The sequence below is a fragment of the Triturus cristatus genome, chromosome 7 (genome assembly GCF_964204655.1).
Source record: "Triturus cristatus chromosome 7, aTriCri1.1, whole genome shotgun sequence".
Lineage (NCBI taxonomy): Eukaryota > Metazoa > Chordata > Amphibia > Caudata > Salamandridae > Triturus > Triturus cristatus.
Window position 1 is genome coordinate 572,843,541 of NC_140590.1, and position 17,086 is coordinate 572,860,626.

General features: G+C 43.8%; 1 protein-coding gene across 7 annotated transcripts in view; it reads left to right on the plus strand.

The window, feature by feature from the left end:
* Positions 1–15,085, plus strand: part of EPN3 (epsin 3) — a 380,680-nt gene extending 365,595 nt beyond the window's left edge. For all 7 annotated transcript variants that reach the window (XM_085617119.1, XM_085617115.1, XM_085617117.1 and 4 more), the window contains 2 exons: positions 13,190–13,411; positions 13,531–15,085. In XM_085617119.1, the coding sequence (XP_085473245.1) occupies positions 13,190–13,411; positions 13,531–14,021 (713 nt within the window). In that variant the 3' untranslated portion in view covers positions 14,022–15,085. The remainder of the gene's footprint in view (positions 1–13,189; positions 13,412–13,530) is intronic.
* The last annotated feature ends 2,001 nt before the right edge of the window (positions 15,086–17,086 follow it).

Here is a 17,086-nt window from a genome sequence, read left to right on the forward strand (position 1 = left end):
TAAAAACATACGTACATGGAAACTTAACAGGGAGAGTAGTTGAATGGTATCGCTATATAGATGATTTATTTATAGTGTGGCAGGGCAGCATTGAATCTGCTAATGGCTTCATTAGGAATTTGAATGATAATAATCTTAATTTACAATTCTCAGGTGTAGTCAGTCCAGTGGCAGTGGACTATCTGGACCTAAAAGTATTCGTAATGGAAGAAATGTTACATACCACACTACATCGCAAAGACACCGCAGGCAACTCTACCCTGTTTGCCACAAGCAATCACCCGCCACAACTGATTCAAAGTATCCCATACGGGGAACTATTGCGTCTTAAACGCAACAGCTCACGCCCGTGTGATTTCAAAGTGTCAGCAAAAGAATGCATACAGAGGTTTGCCTTAAGGGGCTATAATCCCACATTACTGTATAACACACTGAATAAGGTGAAAGGCATTCCTAGAAAGAATGTGTTGGTCAGTAAGAAGATGTCAGTAAATGAGTCAGAGAGTACCCATCAAGGTAAATTTAGGATGATAACCACCTACTCAGCAGAAGCGAATCATTTGAAACGCATGTTGAGGAAAAACTGGCACATTTTGAAAACTGATTTGGTATTAAATGAGGATATTCCAGCATATCCACAAGTCACATTCAGAAAGGCCAGATCTCTTAGAGATCAATTAGTACGCAGTCATTTCGAGAGAGAATCTCTTGGGGTGAGAACCCTCAAGGATATGAAAGGTTTCTTTCCCTGTGGAAAGTGCAAAGCGTGCTCCAATAGTAGAAGAGTTCTCTCGTTTGATTTACCGGGAACACAGGTAACAAGAATCAACAAATGTATTACCTGCAGCACCCGCTATGTAGTGTACTGCTTAATATGTCCCTGTAACTTATGGTACATAGGTAGTACCATACACCCATTGAAGATCAGGGTATTGGAACATCAAAGGGCAATTGTCAATAAAGACACGGCATATCCTGTAGCAAGGCACTACGCCGAGAAACATTCTAGGAACCGAAATCTATTACGATTTTATGGTTTGGATCTCGTACCGGATAATGTAAGAGGAGGGGATAGACTGAGAAAGTTACGAAGATTAGAATCATGGTACATAGTCGATTGCCAAACCAAATTTCCCAAAGGCCTAAACAGTGGGGAGGAACTGGCATCACACCTGGGTACATGAAAAAAGCAATAAATTAAACATAATGTATGAGTGGAGATTTAAAAGTAGCATCTGTACTATTTGCCATAAGATGATCAATTGAAAGTAGAGTTGTCTCCAACTAACGAACTTAATAATTGTATTGTTACAAGATTATGAGAAGGATTTTAGCAGTTGTGCCTTACGAGTTGAGTATGTATTAAGGATGGTACAAGAAAGCCGATATACGGCGGGATGAAGATATTGTCAATTTGACAGAAATTGGGTCTATTACACACTAATTCAGTGTAGGGGCAGTGCTGCAAAGCCAATACATGGCTAAATCGTGGTGCATATTAAAAGCCACGCATTAGATATAACGCGTGGGTGGCCCTAGTGTTTATTATCCATATGGAATCTAGACCCAGAGTATTCAAGTTGTGAGGTACCGTCATGTAATATGAACATGTCCGAAGGAATGATCCACAACTGTAGGCTTGTTTGTTTATTTATGGCGGTTTTTTCGGAGCAATGTATTAATCCGCTTTTAGCGATGTTACCTGGATGCCGCAGCCAATACATGGCGTGAATTGTGTTAAATAGCCATAGTGCGTGCAAATGTGTACATAGGATATAACTTGTTTTCAGTTCTGTTTTATAATTCAGATTGGCATTAAGGATGATGAAATTGTGATTTGCCATGTATTCACTATCTGAACAAGTTACTATTGCAAATTTAGCAATGGCGGACGTTATATTTGTTGAATGTGCGAGTCCGCTTTCTATGTTGATTTATCGCTATTATAGCCCATGCATGCACTTAAAATGGCGACCTCCCGCTGTGCGAGCAAACGCCGAGGAAGGCAATTCGCCGAAACGCGTCTGTTTGTTACACCGGAATAAAATCTCTTCCGAGCGTCTCCCGTGAGTGCCTATTTCCTTTGCGACAGGAGGAAGTTGGAGCGTTGATATATATATATATGTGTGTGTGTGTGTGTGTGTGTGTCTGTGTCTGTGTGTGTGTGTGTGTGTGTGTGTGTGTGTATGTATGTATATGTATATATGTATGTTGTGTCATCTAATCTACTGGTTTTGAGGAAAACCTGAATATTGATTCAATAGTTTGGTCAAATTGCACTTTCTAGGTTTTCAACAAATGCGACCAACTACTTTTACTATCAAATGGAACCCCCAGATCTGGAAAGGTTAGAAACCCCCAAATGTTTCGACCCATTAATATAATGCATCATCAAATTACTTGGTGCTTACCTGCACACTATTGTGTACGGCTTTATCATATTGGTTAACAGCCCAAGCCTGCTCATGAACAGGACAAATCTATTCAATAGCCTCTGTAGGCCTACCCCTTTTCTGGATATTAAAACACAATCATCTGCATACAACAGTGCAGGGAGATTTTTGGTTGGCTGTGCTGACCTGTTCTTGTAATAGGCGATCTCCAGGTCATTAATAAAGAAAGTAACATATAAAAGGCACCAACACGCAGCCTTTTCTGACTCCATGACTAATCTTAATTGCAGTTGTACACTCCCCGTTTGATCCATACCTTATATGCCCCAAGACATCCAAGTGAAGTTGATACAAGAAATGTATAATTGATGACGCCACTCCCATCTCCTACATTCTCTCCCACAGCTTGCTCTGGTCAGCACAGTCAAACGCGGAAGTAAGGTCTATTAACCCTAAATATAGACAGATATTCGTGTCTTTGTATATTTACTGATTATAAGATATAGATTCAAACATTGATTTATTGTCCCTAAGCCCTTTCTAAACCCATACTGAACTTTAGAAAAAAAAAAAACTTTTCAGTGACCCAATCATTCCGTCGATCTAATAAAATCCGGCCCATTACCTTTGCAGTTGAATCGATCATAGAGATCGGTTGATAACCGCATGGAAAGGTTTTATCCCCCTTCTTGTAAATGGGTACAATTATGGATGTAGAGCAGTATTTCTAGGGACCACTACTCAAAATGCTCCTGAGAATTACTATCAACGGGACCACCATTCAAAGTTATCTTTAAATAAATCGATTGGCACCCCATCTGGCCCTAGGGCCTTATTCCTAGGACTTTGTTCCATAGCTGATATTACTTCCTTCAGACCGATTGGGGTCAGTTCACTGCTACCCATAATACGGTCACTCACTGATGGAGTATAATGGTGATCAGACACTGTGCTATTATTATTTACCTAGTACAATAGTTCAACCCTTTTAAATGGTGGTACAACAGTATCCGTAGATGTGTTATGGGTGTCTCCCAAAAAGGGAGCGTTAACTATTTGCAGAAATGTAATGCTTCATTGCTGGAGTTGGTCTCGCGTAATTTGTCCCAGACCTCCTGTCTATGACTGCCTTTCTCCCTTTGATGGCCAGCTTATATTGCCTTCTTCAGTTTTTCTTGGGGGTCCCCTATAAGGCATTTATTGAGCAGCTGTGGGCAGAGGAGAATGCACCATCAAACCCTTTCTTTTTTCTTACCTCTCTACGTGATCTTTTGTTTGGTAAAAGTTGGGTGACTTATGCATATCTCACTAAATGCTGTAAGCATACCAGAATGTTCTGCCTCTTAATTCAGAAATATCATAAGCTGTTCTCATTTCTGCACCACTATCTCTGGTAACAGTTGTCTTGGGCCTACACTGGCCAATTTCCTAAGAATACCTTTGTTGATATTGACCTCTATTGGCAGAATCAGAAAGTAGGTGCTAGTGGGTAATGATCTCTCGAACCCTTCTGTAGACTGGAAAAGTGATTGGTCCTAATGCCCCAGCCTACTTAAATGGCAAAAAATTAATCATACTCCCGGAGAACTTCCCTGAAAATCTATTTTGCTTATAAGCTAAAGCTGGTACATGATCCATTGTACGCACTAGAGATTACTTACTCATGACTGCATTCAGGACATCGCCACATATATTATGTTCTATATGCAGATAATCCACATTCTCTGTCCTCCTCATTCCACCAATCAAGTTCCTCAATATTGGGCAAAGTCTGCAATTAAAATCTCCCCCACCCCCATTTTACCACCTGATTGCCTTTTGGTTCACCCAATACATTGCTCAGCCTTTGATCTGGTTGCTGTACAACTTTTGTGTTTACGTTTAAGTGCACAAAACAGTGATAAATAGAATGCTTGAATTAATCTCAGCCACTGGTAATCATTAGGGGCCACAACCCAATCCATCATTCTTTTGCACACCATGCCACCTCATTTTGGACCCAGCTATATGCAAATCAGTCTTGACCATCCTCCAATAGGAACAGTCCAGCCCGAATCGCCCAGCGAGGTCCGCCCTCAATCAATCAGGGGTTGGTGAAGCGCGCTACTCACCCGCGAGGGTCTCAAGGCGCTGTGGGAGGGGAGGGGTAGGTCTAGCAGCTCCGATCAGTTGAAAAGCCTGGTCTTGAGTGACCCAATTTTTAACGGACTGCTGATGTAGCTATAGAAATGAAACCATCAATATGTACTGTCACGGACCCAGGACTCTTTTGCATACTTACAATCTGATGCTGCTTTATCAAATCTTTCCAGTCAGATCCTTAAGCTTACTTGCCAAACCAGCTGCGTTTCAAAACAAGCAAACTAAGTCTACATCTGATTCCGTCAACGTCCTGGAAAATTGGTCAGCTTGAATAGGTACAGAAGCCCCCACCCCAGCAAAAACATTACCAAATATTTCCGTCCCAGCTTCACCAAGGTGGGCATTATCACAAGCAACAACTATTTGAGAGTCAATATCAATTCCCAGTTGAACATTGACATTTGAAAAGTGGAGGAAAATTGGGCCCTTCCATACGCCTCCTGCCCCGTTTGAGTTCTGCACCCTTATGACCGTTCAACTGGTTCATCAATTGTCCTGCTGTTGTTAGAATATACTTTACGTCAGTCAACGTATTCTAATGGTGCTTCTGTTATTTTGTTCCTGTTTATTCTACCAGGTCCTACTTAGTAATTTCTGTTCCACTGCATCATAACAAACAGATGAAGGACATAAAGGAGATACAATCTGCTTTCACATGAGCAACCATGCTAAGCCTGATTCATCTCTTTTTGATACTTGATCCCTCTGACTGATCAACACCACAGTCAGTCTGCAGTTTTGAAGACCTTGGGTTCTAATTGCTGTATTCTGAAAGACCATTATGAGCAATCTTCTGCATGCACTGTACTGCCGTTTTTTTCTTGACTTCAGTGAGTAGTCCCTAGGACACATTGGTTGTATTTTTATAACTAATTTCTGCAGTTTTGTCAGAACTTTTTTTTTTTTTTTTGAAAACCTTTATTGACAGTTCAATCAAGAACAGGTATGGGCCTACAACCCCCCGGGGCCGGCCGCTAAGCAATCAGAGCAAAAACAGGCAAATGTAAAAACAGGCAGCACTTCGGGGAGGAGAATCGTAATGCTAATACTGTGAACAGCGTAGGTAGGGCACCAGGAGAAAAAGGTTTTCATTTTATAATACAACAAGGCAGAAGGATCAGGTGCCAGACAATTTTCAGACAGCAATTACTGATATGCAGAGTAATAGACAGGAACGATTTACAGCAATCTGTTAGGTCAATGGCGCAAACACAAGAACATCAGGATGGGAAGAATATCGGAAGCAGTGGCGCCTGCAGTCCCCCGCCAGAACTCCCGGAGAGCACCCCGGAAATTGTGGTACACATGGAGCGGCAGCGAGTCATAGCAAAGGAAGTGTATCACGCTGATCCCAGAAAAGAAAAACAAAAAGAAACAGAGAAGAAAAAGGAGGCCATGGAAAAAGAGAGAAAAGACTAAAGAATCCCCCCCCCAACCCCCCACCCTGCACCTCTGCAGATGAGTACGGCCCCCCCCCCCCCCAGCAGTGTGCCTGTCGCCCTGGAACCAGACCCGAAATATAGGAGAATAGGGAAAAAGAAGTAGGAAAAGAACCCCACCAGACGGGGGGGGTTGAGAGAGTATTAATAAACTGGAGGAGGGCCTTCAAAACATACCCCCGGCTTCTCCCTCCCGCACGGTAAGTTTCCCCCAAGGTGAACAATAAACAGCACAAAATCGATCTTCTCAAGAAAGATGGGGAGCATTATGCACCTATTATGCTGTTCGCTATGCCAGGAGAGCACGCAACCCCTGAGCCCGCCCGTCCACTAGATGACCACCCCTGAAGGATCAGCCTTATCCCTGACCACTCTTTGGAATTCTGCCCATGCCTACCCCTCGACCCAGCACCATATCCGATGTTCCAAGGTAGAGGATTGTCCAAAAACGTCCGAGAAGCGACGCATACAGGTGAGATGGAAGTCTCTGAGCATCAACACAGTCCGCAGCGTGGAGAAACAGGCTTCCCAGTGCTGCCCCAGGATATGCACTGCACTCAAGGTCCAGGAAGGCAGAAGCAGCCAAAGCAGACAATAGTTGCTGAAGTTGTCCTTGGGTCGCAGGAGGGCACGTACGGGACGAGGCTACCACATCCCACTCAGGGCCAATACCTCCGGGACAGATCAGGCCCTCAACTGGACGAACACACTGTAGCATACTGGCCGGAGTGTCCAGCTGTGCACTAACCTCAGGGGTGGCCACCAAAGTGTCCTCCTGTGCGCAGTGGGAGTAGTCCCTGTGTACGTGCGGACAGGCGGGTCGCCATTGCCCCAACGCCGACGCCACACCGTTGAGCTTACTCCCCAAGACCCCGACACCATGGATCAAGGAGGAGTGAAGAGCACCCAGGGCCTCGAGGAGGTCGCCGTACCCCAGCACAGCTCTCTGGGATCGCGCCGCCACACTCCCAAAAGTCGCACTCTCACAAGCCCGCTGCGACCCAGCGGACAGGATGGTAGGCTTCATCGCAACAAGATGGCCGCCAAGTATGCCCGACCCTCACCGGGGCCGGGACCCTGGGACAAGCGTCTCGATGTCCACGTCGCTGGTGACCGGGTTCCGGGGGCAGGCAAAAAGATATCCGCTGCGTGGTCACGGGCAACAGTCGTCCCCACTACGGACCAGCTCCCGTGAAAATCCGGGGGCGGCCCGCAATGATCCGGGCAGGATACGGGCGGCGGCCGGGCAGCTCACTATCAAAGGCAGGGGCAGCCACCGGAGGATCTGAGAACTGCACCCCCGGGCATGCACCCGGTCCGCTACGCTTGACAATAGAAACGACCACGACGAAATGTAGGCAGAGTTTGGCACCGCTCCGGCGGCCCGACTCCACCCAGTCACAGCAAACCGCTGTTGTTGACCTGCCACCCGGCCACGGCGTCCACTCGAGGTCCCGGCTCCGGGGCCGCACAGGCCGCAAAGTTCAGATGCACATTTCTCCGGCGGTACCGCAGACAGAGACCTCGGAGTCACACTGTCGGGTGCCACTCTCCTTCAGAAACACGACCGCGTAGCACAGGTTGAGGATCTCGTGCAGGATATCCGTGCGGGATGTGGAGGTTCACGGAGCCGGGAGTCTACGCTGCCGTCCCGGTCGCCATCTTGGCTCCTCCCCTTGTCAGAACTTTATTGTTTGCACACATGTTCAGCGTCTTTAATCTCTGAAGCATTTGAAAACTTTTTCTATGTTTTCCAGTGATATTTTTCAGTCAGTGATTTCACTCTTTCATGTGGCAGAAAAGAGACTGCTTCTGCTCTCTATCAGGTCCTCAATTTGTCTGCCTTCCTAGTTCACATTCCACCAATGAATATGAATTGTATGTGAAGCTGCCTAAAGGCATTAACAGATTGTGAGCAAATCAGACTGCGTTGCAGGCTAAAAGTACTGTAGGTCAATGAGAAAGCAAAAAAAGCCATCCGAGAGAGCATGTGCCACTGCTGCATTTAATTCCTTAACGCCGAAGGACTCTTGAAATGGGAGATCAATGGAGAAAAGATCCTGACTACCACTCCCGTCAGTCCGACTCAATGGCAAGTAAATAAACTTCAGCCAGAGATACGGTGCCAACATTTTCGCCTTCTGGAGCTGTATCTGTGTTGATACCCAAAGTACCACCATTCTTTGATGTCGACACTCTTCCTCTGGTTGCCATCACCCACCCACTTGGCAACTTATCACTCAATATTGAGACAGGCATTGTCCTAAGATGATCAACATAGAGACCAGCTTTACACTGCTACTCTCCGATTGAAGTCGAAAGTGTCTTTTGTCTTATGCATCTTCCATTGCAGGAATATTCTCACCAAGGAAAAGACTTGAACTATCCCTGAATATGACACCAGTCCTTCATCGGCCTCTAACTTTTAGAATATCCGTTCTGGACACGTCAAAGAGCAAAAAGGTCACTGAAAGCTCACTTTTTGCTTAGGTAGATAATTGCTGCCACTTATTTTGTATTAAAATGTATGGATCTTTTACAGAAGTGCATAGCTCTGAGCCTCATCTCTCGATTTGGCCATTAAAGATGAGCTTATGGACCTCCCTGTCATGGCAGCACTCTTCTCCTAATTGTCATGTCCTTGAAAAATGAAACAAAAGGATTGTGATGGCTGAATCTCTTAGAGCCTCATTAGAGTTTGGCAGAATGGTTACCGATATCCAGTCAGCCTTAGTTACAAGTGCATTATTTTCAGTAGTACTTGTAAATATAGGTGTGTGTGATATCGGTCATATTTGTTACAAAGTACCCACCCCCCAAACTGTAACCTTAATTAGGTCAGCGCATGGCAAAAAGATGGGCAACTTCTAAGCCTCCCAAGTCTTCATGGCAAAAAAACTGAAATATTCTGTGGCTTCACACATGAATTCAAGAAAGCGCAGAGCCATGACACTGGTTCCAGATCTTGGACTTTAACTCCAGGTGTATATTTTTAGAATGGGGGCATTAGACCAGCCTTGGGATTGCACAAGGTGAATTAATTCCTTTAGATGGGCATATTCTCATGAGTAACGTGCTCCTATTTTAGAGGCATTGAATCAAAGCGATTGGCTTGGTCTCCAAGATGCATCCTTTCATACCCCCATCAAGAGTGACCATCAGCAATATCTTATACTTGCCATTAAAGGTCTGTATTGTCAGTTCAGCCATTTTCTAGTCCGCCTTTATTTGACTCAAAGGATATTTTTGAAGGTGCTCTCTGTGGAGGCATCATCTTTTTTGTCTACAACCAACCCCCTGCTATACTTACCTCAATTAATGGCCCATCAAAGCTCAGACTTTAAGAGTTGTGACCACAAGTATTCAGGTAGCATCAACATGCTACATGATTTAGCTTCCTTATCTGCATCAAGAAGTTGCATTTTGTTCTGTTTCAGTGCCTGTAGTTCATCACATTAATTTGATATTTCCTTATATGGACAGAATAGAATCTCTAAGATGGAACTCTTCTATTTCTCATCAATTACTCAGACTTCAGTGTGGTAGTTCCAAAGCCATATGTCCTTGAAAAATACCACTGTCCGCAAACGTTTGTCACTGGTAGCAGGAAAGAACATGATCGAAGATGATCTTCATATGCCTTGTGGGGCACATTCTTCTGTGCCTTTTTACCTCCTCTGTTGGGCCACTGAACTATGTGAAATGTGCAGACTTTCAGTAGCCTAGAGATTCCTGATGGTCCTATTTTAATACATAAACCATTTGTACCAGTTGCTTCTTGTAGTCTTGATCTTTGTCTTGGAAATCTGCCTTCTTAGTTGCAATCACTTATGCAAGGATTGGGGAGTCCCAAAACCTTTCCTTCAAAGATTGTATCACATGGTTTAAGCTGAGAAAACTGTCCTGAATTTGGATTTTTCCATGCCTCAATTTTTATTTGGAGTAAATATCTGCTTTCAGGATGTTACAACAAGTTTTTTCATTTTTATCCCACATGGGTATAGTTCTCGAACAAGCTGGAGAAGTTATGGTTCGCTAAATAGTCTCATGCATATTTAAGGCTTGCAAAGCGAGCGTAATCCAACCTCTACTGAAATCTGTCATTTAACCAGCGATGAGGCAAATCTGTGGCTTTTATTTTTAGAACCATGCTGCTAAAATGTTAAGGACTTCTAGCTTGGCTACTCCACCTGTATTTCTTAAATCCTACTCTCTAAATGCATCTGTAAGTGAAGAGGCACCTTTTGGCTAGGAGTCTCTCCACAAGCTCTATGCAGGTCGTCTGGCATAAAATGTTTCCCTCCTCTCCCCAAGATATTTCTCATTGTGGATTCAGAATTCAAAACATTTGGGAATAATGGAGAAACAGAATGACAGTAAGTTAAATCTACTTTCCTAGTGATTCGGGTATCTTAGATTTGGCTCTGCGTACTTCAGAACTCCTGCCCAGAGTTCAGAATGCACTCGTCTGCACCCAATCTGGCTAAATAACCTGTGGGATCTAGGCTAGGTTGGTTGGTGATGGATATGTAGAGGGGTTTGATACCTGTGGAAAGTGAGACTTGCACTGGCAAAGATGTAGAGTAGCACCCCTTATGAAAATGCTTGTCCTACCTAAATTCCTGTACCCCTTTCTTAACATCCCCTTATCCCCAGGCCGTCACTTTTTTCCAAGCACTTTGAACACAAATGATATGACTGGCAAGGGCAAGTAAGCAATTCCAGTGCGCAGGACCTACAGTCGCGTGTGGAATGTGAAGACTTCAAGTAGCGTGATGCAAACATGCCAAAAAACTAGATAAACCAACTCTTTATACTCCACTTGTACCCAAGCCTTGTAACCCATCACTTCCAGTTACACACGAAGCAACATTCAGACAGATGTTGCAGGAATACGGGATTCGCACATGAGGTGATCTTTAGTCTGAGGGGACCTTTCTCACTAGAGAAGCATTGTTCGAGGGAAAGGATCAAACTCCATTGGAAATATTCCTATACCTACATATTTAACACAATGTCAAAGCTGCTATGCTGGAACTTCCCCTAAAACCCTGACTATAGACACACTATATACCTAATCTAAAACTGAGTATCCCAAACATCTTGTCTTTATCTTGTACCACACTGCTGAACCGGAAGCTCCAAATACGTAGACTCATGCATATACCCCAATGGGAACTAGAACTGGGCACGTCCATTACGGAGACTATGCATAATGCATAATAAATTTGTGCATAGCATCTATTACCTGCCTGTGAGATTATACTGTTTTCACCTACGCATGGATGATCACTGTACTTGATGTGGGCAGAGGGAGCTGATTTTCTCCTTCTAGCCTGGTCCTGTGCCCCTAATCCAGCACACTGGGAGGAGAAGATGAAAGCAGCACATTCTATTATGATAGGCCAAAATATCACCCTTACCCCATTCACCGCACTCCTGGGTTACGTTGCAGGGGTAGAGCAGTGCAACTGAATGTATGTGGCACTAAGCCTTTTGTTGGCTAAACGATGAGTCACCTGTAGATGAGTACGGGGAAGGGCACCCACATTTAAAGACTGGCTAAACTGTCTAATCCACTATCCGCACCAAATGACCACATATGCGGAGTTGTTGCCCCCGAGCTCTGGCCCTTGAGACATATGGGCTCCATTGCAAGCCTACCTACTCACCCAAATGTGAGATACTGAGATGAGGTTGAGCCCAATCGATCGCCACGACCCGTGCTGCCTAGGGGATATACCCATAAGTGTCACTTATGCTGAATCCTCATATGCTTTCACGTGACTGCCCCAAGGGCTCTTCACCTGCAAGCTGAAGATGGCCGACGATTTTGAACACCCTTTGTCATTTAATGAGTACAATGTCATATGGGACGGGACATATGCTTACACATTCTCATATTTTCATGATTTGGTTATATAGGATTCCATATTATCACCTACTATATTATAATGTGAAACAGTTGCGGGTATGTTGGACTAGATCTTTTTAGAGATTGCACATTTGGCTATAACGGACCTTGTTTCTTTTTATTGTCACATGTATGGCAAATTGTCTTAAAAACTTTAATAAAGAAATGTATCAAAAACTAACTTCTTTTGAGTACCCTTTCCCCTGACAGCCGGCTTTCTTGTCATTCCCAAGATATTGTGAGCAAGGGGGAGAGGCAGAACTCAGAGCATAGGAATGGCAATGAACATATATTTTCAATTTTATTAGTGCGATTATAGAACACTGCCTCCAGCAGATTTCCACATCTCAAAAGTTCTGATCTCTCTTTCTTCCTTCTATGCATGGCATTTTTCTCTCAGCTGCACTTGATGTTCCTCTGCAGAGCACCTGGTGGTCCCCACAATAGATAATGTGGTTTCCAACCTTTTCTATAGTGAGAGCTACTTCTGAGGAAAATAATCCTGACCTACTAATGACTTTGATCATCAATAGTGACCACATCAAATACGACCACAATAGTGACCACACCTTTCAGGGTCACCCAGGTGTATATCCCAGATTAAACTTTATAAACTTGTATATACTTATTCTGAATCCATATAGATAGATAGATAGATAGATAGATAGATAGATAGATAGATAGATACACCGATCACCCCAAAGCATAGGACTTTATCAATATAAAAAACCTTCATATGACTAATGAAATAAAAGCCACAGCAACAAGTGTCCACTGGCACAAAAGAAATACAAAAAGCTATAAATCTCCTAAACACACATTATCGTTCAAAGAACCGCTTTAAATGTAAACATGTTTCGATTTTCATTCCTTTTTTCAAACATCCGCATAATCAAATGCACCATTTTCATTTGAAGAAAAACACTCCAAAAACATCTCACATTTTCACATACTGTATGACTGTGCGAGGCTTGCAAAATCACAAATCTTCATGGAACTTTGTAAATGGAGAGAGGAGGCAATGGATTATATTTCAAGTCTTGCAGCTTGGTATTGTGTGTAGTCTTGAGGTGTATACTGCTGACTTCTTAAATATGGCTGGACTCTCTGAATTGCACACTGTGCTGGGCTGCACCTCAGGGACCTGCTTCCAGGGTACTGGCGAGCTACTTGTAGCTCCTGAGCTACCTGTTGGAGCACCCTGCTTCTACTCTTTGTATCTTCTGGAGTCTTATAACTTTCTGTCAACCTAGTTTAGTTTGTTTGCCTAACAAACTGTTTGTTGCTTTTCACTCTTCCAGATTTGGATTTATTCGGGGATCCTGTTCCTAGCACAAAGCCAAAATCAGATGCTTTTGATCTGACTGAGTTTGGCTCCTCCCTTGGGGAGCCCAAGGAAAAGACCAGGTGTAGGACTCCGGAATCATTCTTGGACCCTTCTGCCTCTTCGTTGGTCAATTTGGATGCCCTACTCTCCACCCCGGCTCAGAGTGCATTGAGCCGAAATCCCTTCTTAGCAAGCGGTAAGTGACGTTAGTGCTTTGTTCTGTGCACTAGGCAGCAGATGAAGAATGGTGACATTTGATGAGCCAGAGATGTGTGTAGTAATTCCATAAATGTTTGTTTTACCCTTTCGCTGCAGGTCTAAGTGCTCCATCACCAACAAACCCCTTTCAGGTCACTGACCAAATGAGGCCCACTCTTAACCAGATGCGAAACGTTTCACCTGTGCCCGGCATCACCACTGGAACACCCTTAAACTCAACAAGGACTGTATCTCCGGTGCCTGGCATCACAATGGGAACAAGTCTAACCCCAACAAGAACCATCTCTCCTGTACCTGGCATTGCCATGGGAACAAATCTGACCCCAATGAGGACAGTGTCACCGGTGCCTGGCATCTCCATGGGAACATCCTTGAACTCAATGACTTACAGTACTTCTCTCCCTCTTCCGCTCAGCAGTCTCCCTACTGCCATGGTTCTGCCTTCTTCCATGAGTGCCTACCAACATGGACAGGGAACAGCTTTTCAACAGATGCCTGGCACTATGGCCCAACCTCTGCTACCATTCTCTAGCTCTCTCCCTTCATCCTCATCTTCATCCCAAACTGGGAATAACCCATTTCTTTGATGTGCTCCAGTGGGAGGTTCATTCCAGTGCTCTATAGGCTTCACCTGTGTAAGGGGGAGGGCTTCTGAGAATAGTGCCTTAGAAATTAGGCATTCTGAAATATGTAATTTAGTCTCAAATTCTCCCTTAAATTATTAAATATGGTTGGTTAATGTTCCAGAGAGACAGTATGCCCTCCATATGAATTCTGGTCACATGATCTGTACAATCCTTTTGCATCGTATGTGGGTTTGCACACGTCCTGTGGACTTTTCATTCGTGTGTGTTTTTGCACATGTTCCGTAGAATCTTCTCATATTTGTATGTTTGCACCTTCCATGCAATGGTCCTACTTCCAGTGTTTGCACACATTGTGTGAGTCCTCTCTCACAAAATAGTCCTGTAAGAGTTTGAAATGTACTCAGTGAATGCTCGTTCTTTATGGGTTTGCTGTTGATTCGGATGATTCGTAGAGGACCAATGTGTCTTTACTGAATTTGCTAAGTTAGAGAATCAAATTGCCCCACCACTCTGCAAAGCTATTTATGAATTTTTGCTGGCCTAATCGCAAGCCTGGCAGATGAAGCAGAGGAGAGATAAAGAATTATATTCTCGGTAGCAAACTACAGGGCCTAACACAATTATCACTTACTGCCACTAGCCACCATCCATAAAGCATCCAGATACACAGGGTTACGTTGGCGCTGACTTAAACGAATAAGGCCTACTTTACCATGTAAGTTTCTGTTGCTCTGAAGGACTTAATGCTTGCTTTCCCACGTGACCCATTCCTTTAAAAGGGCAGTAGCTTGCTTGATCATGGGTTGGGTATTCCATTTGCACTGATTGGACCATAAGTTCCCGACACTGCAGGAGCTGAAGATGCAAGATGGCTGAAATGCTGCAATCAGTTTGGGTGAGAGGACTGCCCTGGCTCTGCTGTACTGATGTAGTAAAATACAGAGCAGTTTATGCATTACCATATATCCGTGTTAACACTTCTTAAAAACAGCAAGGTTTCTGTGCTCTGGGGTTCCTAAAGGAGAAGGGCAAGATAAGAATTAATAAAAATTATTATAATGTGGCATGGTAGCAGTGGTGGTTATTTTGTATAAATAAACTGTCTAGCATGTGTTCCAGGGTCTTATCACGAGTGTCATCGTGGCTATAGAATATAGAGGCTACATTCATTAGCACTGTTATGTAATTACCCGGTTGTGTCTTTTTATTTGTAAAATACCTCAGTTAAGACAATTCTAATCTTCGTGGAGAGTCCTAAACATTTGAATAATTCCCCACTGCTTTTGGGGACCCAGGAGCACTTTAAATCCTATTATATATTTCAAAGAGGATGAAGAGTTCAGAATGTAAAATCTAACCAGCATGCCGCCAACACCCTATTGAAGACCAAACTGGTCTACAAAGGAAGAAAAGTGTGGCATTGGCAGTTGCCCACTAGAGTCTTCTTTTCCAGCTCATCATGAGAGTGGGCCCTCGGAAAACTGCGGGTTCTGTTTTACTCATTTTGTTGAACAGAATTTCTGTTAGATACCCTGTTTAACCTCTTCACTTGATGTTGTTCGTGCCTAGAAAGCATGTTAAAGCTTTCTCTGGCTATTTTGTCTTTAATTTCTAGTCAGAATGTCTTAAACTGTTCATGAAGTGCCCTTCATGCCGAAGGAAAAAGGTTTCATATGACACCCTCTAGTCCTCTATGGTGTGCTTTCCTGCTTCTCATTCTGCCACTGAATGTACACTTGTTTTCAGAAATGTTGAAAACGATACGAAAGATTGAGACGGCATCAGGATATAAGGCAAATTGGAAGACGCCAAGGGCAAGAAAGGTGAAAGGGTCTCCTGGGAAAAATTTGCTTCTACTGTGATGCAGCAATTAGTACCATAGGATTCTTGTAAAAGAAAATCTAGGTAAGAAGAAATAAAGAACCATGGTCAGTCTAGTTACTCTTACATCAAAGATCTTGCCGTCGGCTTGAGGTACAGTACTCTTGGATTTGGGATCAGTGGCGACTGGTGACACTTGAAAGTGGTAAGACATAAAAGTTTCGGATAAGTGACCTGTGGCGAGGGAGCGTAGCGAACGAGCCTGTCATAAGGGTGGCTCGAGGGCGTTCTCCCCCTGAGAGTTGTTTTTAAAAGAGTGGGCAAATGGTGCATTTTTAAGCAAATTTGAGAAAGCAAGAAGGTTCCTAAGGCAATTGTGAAAGTGTAGTTATGACATCAATAAAGAGATTTCATATGACAATGATGTCGGTAAATGCTCAGTATAACTACAGAACTTCGCAACAGATTTTATTAATGCTGGTGCTCTTCGGGGGATAATAGATGTTGGGGTACTATGGGAGGATACTAGAAGCTGAGCCCCTATGGGAGGATACTAACAGCTGGGCCCCTATAGGAGGATACTAGAAGCTGGGGCCCTTATGGGAGCATAATTGGAGCTAGGGACCTTATGGTAGGATAATAGGAGCTGGGGCCCTATGGGAGGATAATGGGAGCTGGAGCCCTTATAGGAGCATAAAAGGAGCTGGAGGTCCTATGGATGGATAATAGGAGCTGGGACCCTATGGATGACTAATATTAGGTGGGGCCCTTATGGGAGGATGATAGCTTGGACCTTATGGAGGGGTAATAGGAGATGGGGACCTTATGGGAGGAACATTGGAGCAGAAGCCCTATGGGATGGTAAAAGGAGCTAGGGAGTGCTGTACGTCTGTCTTTTACAGCACTTCACTCACCTTAAACAACTGAAAAACTCCTTAATCATGCACATCGTTGTCTTCTTGTCTGATGGCCAGCTATTCCCCCAACATTTCGCTTGATATGAGCTTTAGCAGTGACCAACATTTCTGGACTACCCATTAACAAATCACTTCTAATAAGGATTCAAACAATAACGTAGGACTGCGGTAATAAACTAACACTAGCGTATATCTGCGCCCTATCTAAATTTGGGAAAAGCCCCATAATGTCTAGAATTTGCTTAAATCATAACCTACTCTAGAAGGATCTTAGGCTAAAGTATTTCGTTTTTAATGTTTTCTTTAGTTCTGCATCGGGCGTTTGAT